Source organism: Salvelinus sp. IW2-2015, linkage group LG13 (assembly GCF_002910315.2).
Source record: "Salvelinus sp. IW2-2015 linkage group LG13, ASM291031v2, whole genome shotgun sequence".
Classification (NCBI taxonomy): Eukaryota; Metazoa; Chordata; class Actinopteri; order Salmoniformes; family Salmonidae; genus Salvelinus; species Salvelinus sp. IW2-2015.
The window spans coordinates 35,946,804-35,951,798 of record NC_036853.1 but is presented as its reverse complement, the minus strand read 5'-3'; the positions used below and the strand labels follow the sequence as shown (position 1 = coordinate 35,951,798).

The 4,995-nt window shown below is 43.4% G+C and overlaps 1 protein-coding gene across 4 annotated transcripts in view; it reads right to left on the bottom strand.

Moving 5' to 3' along the window:
• pik3r3b (phosphoinositide-3-kinase, regulatory subunit 3b (gamma)) overlaps nt 1-4,995 on the bottom strand; it is a 293,043-nt gene that overhangs the window by 13,667 nt on the left and 274,381 nt on the right. For all 4 annotated transcript variants that reach the window (XM_070446248.1, XM_070446249.1, XM_070446246.1 and 1 more), the window contains one exon: nt 4,927-4,995. This exon is cut by the window's right edge and continues 30 nt beyond it. In XM_070446248.1, the coding sequence (XP_070302349.1) occupies nt 4,927-4,995 (69 nt within the window). The remainder of the gene's footprint in view (nt 1-4,926) is intronic.

The following is a 4,995-nucleotide window of genomic DNA, read 5'->3' as shown; positions in this document are numbered from 1 at the left end:
TACCTCAGTGTTAGTGTGTAGGTGACTAGCTCAGTGTTAGTGTGGTAGTGTGGTAACCTACATCCAGTTGTTAGTGTGTAGTGGTGGTAACCTACCTCATGTGTTCGTGTGTAGTGTGGTAACCTCCGCAGTGTTTAGTGTGTAGTCGGCCCTGCATTTTGTGAGAGGCATCTCCGGAACGCAGAAGAAGGTCCGCATGATCTGGATCCTCGCTTATCCATTCGACACTCTTCCCTGATAGACGAGGGGATGGAGAGGGGGACAAGAATCAAGGGGATGGACAGAGGGAAGTAGATGGGGGACGGAGAGAGAGAGAGGTTTACATGCATCTGAGGGCAAGTGGCCAGATGAATTTACAAGAAAGGCTGTCATACTTTCCATTAGTTACGGCAAGTGAATATACATTTAACCCTCCATCTCCTCCCTTCATTCCTCGAACCATGGGTGTACCTTGAAGGACGAGGCACACACTGTTGTGTGGGTGTGTGTGTGTGTGTTGTGTGTGTGTGTGTGTGTGTATGTGTGTTGTGTGTGGTGTGTGTGTGTGTGTGTGTGTGTGTGTGTGTGTGGTGTGTTGTTGTGTGTGTGTGGTGTGGTGTGTGTGTGTGTGAACCTGGCCTGCAGGCAGAGGGCAGTGGCCTGATGGTCCCACCTCTCAGCTGAAAACCGTCTGGACAATGGAGACATGGTTGGGATGGTTACCTTAAAATGACACAACCACACACACACAGCAGCATACAAACACACAACACATACATCCTAAATGGCTCAGTTCTGGTATCCAGACAGGCTTTAGGGGCTTTCCTGTCTGTCCTGCAGAGCAGATTGCTGCACGCGCTTCCATCCTCCCTGCCCGTCTGTCTGTGTCTGTCTGTCTTGCCTATCGGTCTGTGTGTCCTTGGGCCAGTGGTGGCTAGTAAGCCTCGTCAATGCTGAGAAGCAGCCTCCCACCCCAGTCAACTGACATCTCCATGGTGTCTCTTTGATGGCGGGGGTTAAATCTTCAGCCTGCGAGGCAGCTGGGGCCTGTGTGTGTGTGTATGTGTGTAAAGGGGGATGTGGGGCAGTGTGTGGAAGTTTTTTGTACATGACACAGCGCTGGGCTCGAACATCTGTCTGCCCAGTGATTAGATTATGAAAAGAGGGGGGGAGGGTTTACATTTAACTAGCCAAAGTTCGCCTAAAACCTCTCCTGCTATGCACCTTGGTAACTTTTCGGGGTTTCTGTGTGTTTGAGTGTGTGTGTGTGTCTGTGTGTGGTGTGTTTGTGTGTAAGCCATTATAAACAGTAGCAAGCCATTAAGTATTTGAGTAATAAGTAGGGCCGAAAACACACACAAACTAGCTCACAGAAGAGACACCTGACTGACAACTAGTCTTTGGGCCATGCAAATTAACTGACTGATTATTACTTTAAAAATTCATATATAGCAGTTGAAGTGAGGAAGTTTACATACACCTTAGGCCAAATACATTTAAATGCAGTTTTTCACTATTCCTGAGTCCATTTAATCGCTAGTTAAACATCTCCCCTGTATCTTAGGTCAGCTTAGGGATATCACCACTTTATTTTAAGAATGTTGAAATGACAGAATAATAGTAGAGGAGGAGCACTGCTTTTATTCTTTCATCAGCATTCCCAGTTGGTCAGAATGTTTTAACATAACACTCAATTAGTATTTGGTAGCATGCTTTAAATTGATATGACTTGGGTCAGAATGCTTCCCGGGTAGCCTTCCACAAGCTTCCACAGTAAGTTTGGGTGAATTTTTGGCCCACATGAGTTGGTGTAAACTGGCCGTCAAGGTTTGTAGGACCTCTTGCTGGAATGCTTTTTCAGTTCTGCCCACCCATTTCTATTAGATTGAGGTCAGGGCGTTGTGATGCACTCCAATACCTTGACTTGTTGTTGTCCTTATAGCCATTTTGCCACAACTTTGGAAGTATGATTGGGGGCATATGTCCATTGGAAGGACCCATTTGCGACCAAGCTTTAAACTTCCTGACTGATGTCTTGAGACTGTTGCTTCAATATTAGTCACAATACAATTTCCTTCTCATGAACCATCTATTTTATTGAATGCATGCCTGTCCTCCTGCGCATAGCACCACAACATGAGGCCGCCACCCCCGTGCTTTCACGGTTGAGATGATGTTTTCTTCTGGCTTGGCAAGCCTCCCTCCTTTTCCCTCGAAAAATAATGATAGTCCATTATGGATCAAACAGATCTCAATTTTTGTTTCATCAGACCAGAGGACATTTCTCAAAAGCTAGATCTTTGTCTTCATGTGCGAGTTCCAAACCGGGTAAGTCTGTTTTTTTTATGTTGGTTTTGGAGCATACGGCTTCTTCTCTTGCTGAGCGGCCTTTTCAGGTTATGTCGCTATAGGACTCGTTTTACTGGATGAATATATGATAGCTTTTTGCTTACCTTTTTCCTCCAGCATCTTTCACAACGGCCCTTTGCTGTTGTTCTGGATTGATTGCACTTTTTTTGCACCAAAGACGTTCATCTTTAGGAGACAGAACGCATCTCCTTCCTGAGGCGGTATGACGGGCTGCGTGGTCGCGATGGTGTTTATAATTGCGTACTATTGTTGTACAGATGGAAACGTGAATATTTCAGGCGTTTGAAAAATTGCTCCCAGGCTAACCCAGACTTTGTGGAGGTCTACACATTTTTTTCTGAGGTCTTGGCTGATCTTATTTTGATTTTCCCCTGATGTCAAGCAAAGAGGCACTGAGTTAGGAAGGTAGGGCCTTGAAATACATCCACAGGTACATCCTCCAATTGAATCAATTATGTCAATTACGCCTATTCAAAAGCTTCTAAAGCCTTGAATCATTTTCCTGGAATTTTCCAAGCTGTTTAAAGGGACTGTCAACTTAGTTTATGTACTTCTGACACATGGAATTGTGATACAGTGAATTATAAGTGAAATAACTGCTTGTCTGTAAAACAATTGTTGGAAAAAATTCCTTGTGTCAGTGCAACAAAGTAGATTTGTCAAAACTATAGTTTGTTAAGCAATACATTTGGGAGTGGTTAAAATGACTGCAACCTAAGGGTATGTAAACTTCCGACATCAACTACCATTCAAAAGTTTGGGTTCACTTGGAAATGTCCTTGATTTTGAAATTTTTATATATTCATATTATATATATATATATATATATATATAATGTTCATTGTGTGTGTGTTCGTCTGTAAGGTGTTGTCTTACGCGCGCGCCCGTGTGTGTGCAGCTTCCACGCCCTCAGATGTGCGTCAGTTTGGCTGGTGTGGTAAGCTAAGCTGCACTTTACACATGGTGTAGATGAAACAGGAGGGTCAAGTAAAGCCAGTCACTAAAGCGGCCTGTATCTGCTAAAACCTGCCTGGCTGGGAGACTCGCTCTATTAGGCAATAGTGTGGTCTGGGAGACCGACACACAGACAGACTGCTAGACTGGAGATTTAGGTTTCATTTTTAAAGGCCCAGTGCTGTCAAAAATGGGAATTTACTGTGCTTCATTTTATATATGTTGTGAAAATTATGTATAATGCCCTTTTAGTGTGAGAGCTGTTTGAAAAGACCACCTGAAATTTCAGCCTGTTTTGGTGGGCATCGAGTTTTGCGTCTGCTGTGACATCACAGTGATACATTAGTTTGTATACACAATAGAAAGAGTTCCAAACCTTTCTGCCAATAACAACTCGTTTTCAGTTTCTCCTCCCCACGTCCTCAACTATTATCTGTCGAGATGTATTTCGCTTCAAGCTGTATATATCGTTATGCGTGACTTTGCTTGGAAGATTAAGGGACCAAACGACTAGTGCGCACATGATCCAAGCATCTGGCTACTATGATACGTGAAAATTATGTCTGGACTATATGTCAGAAGATTGACCTCCCAGAGAGTACTAGGTAAATTCTTTGCTTGGGAAATTGCTCTTTGCTAAGCTATTTTTGTTTCGGTTCTTGAATTAAAGTTTTTAGCAGTCACAGTAAAGGTACTTAATTATTACCCAGAAATGGTTTAATCTTGAGATAAAAACAGCTGTTATTGGACCTTTCAAGGTTCTTCCTTCTAACCTCTCTCTACCGCTTGACAACCAACCCATCTGTACAGTACATATCCCGTTACTATAAGACAGAGGAGAAAGAGAGCAGAGTAGGAATTGTGAAAAAGCAGGCAGCCCTGCAAATGAAAGGGACGTCCGTGATCATGAGAAGCTGGACTTGAGTATTGACTTTATTGTGATCATCGACTCCACTCAAGGCACCTTCTCGCCAAACAACTCAGATTATGCACTATACCAACACACAAGACAACACAGGAACCTTCGCAACGGGTTACTGACCACACCACCACCACCTGACGTGCGCTAAGTTAAACAAACTTGTTTGCTGCCGATAGTTTGATCTATCAACATCCGGTAGTTGCCATCCTTGAACTTGCATGCTGTAAGAGTCTGCTCGACTTCCACAGGCTTCAAACTCCTTTTAAGAGGGCAGCAGAAAGCAGCAGTTTGTACTACTCCATCGTCACACTTTTGATTAAACTCAGTAGAACCTATATCAATTTGAAAATACATATAATATCATTAGCTTTTAAAACAATTCAATCGTTTTTCTTTTTTTATCCTATTTAGACCAGAGGGAGTCTTCTCTCTCTCACTAGGCCTAACTTTTTGTTTCCTGCATGTGAGGAGGATTCACCATCGTCATCAAATTGTTTTCGCATAACTATATCTGCAGTTAAATCGGCAAAAAGCCTACCAGTATGCAATTGAAGGAGCACACATCGGAACAGCTTCTTACCGATGATTTGGTAGGACTTCTGACGAGTCACTCACGTTAACGTCACTGAGGTCATGCAGTAGTCCAGCTTAATTAGCCAATTAAACCTACCTCAGTGTTAGTGTGTAGTGTGGTAACCTACCTCAGTGTTAGTGTGTAGTCGCCCTGCATTTTGGTGGAGGCATCCCGAACCAAGAAGGTCCCATCAGGC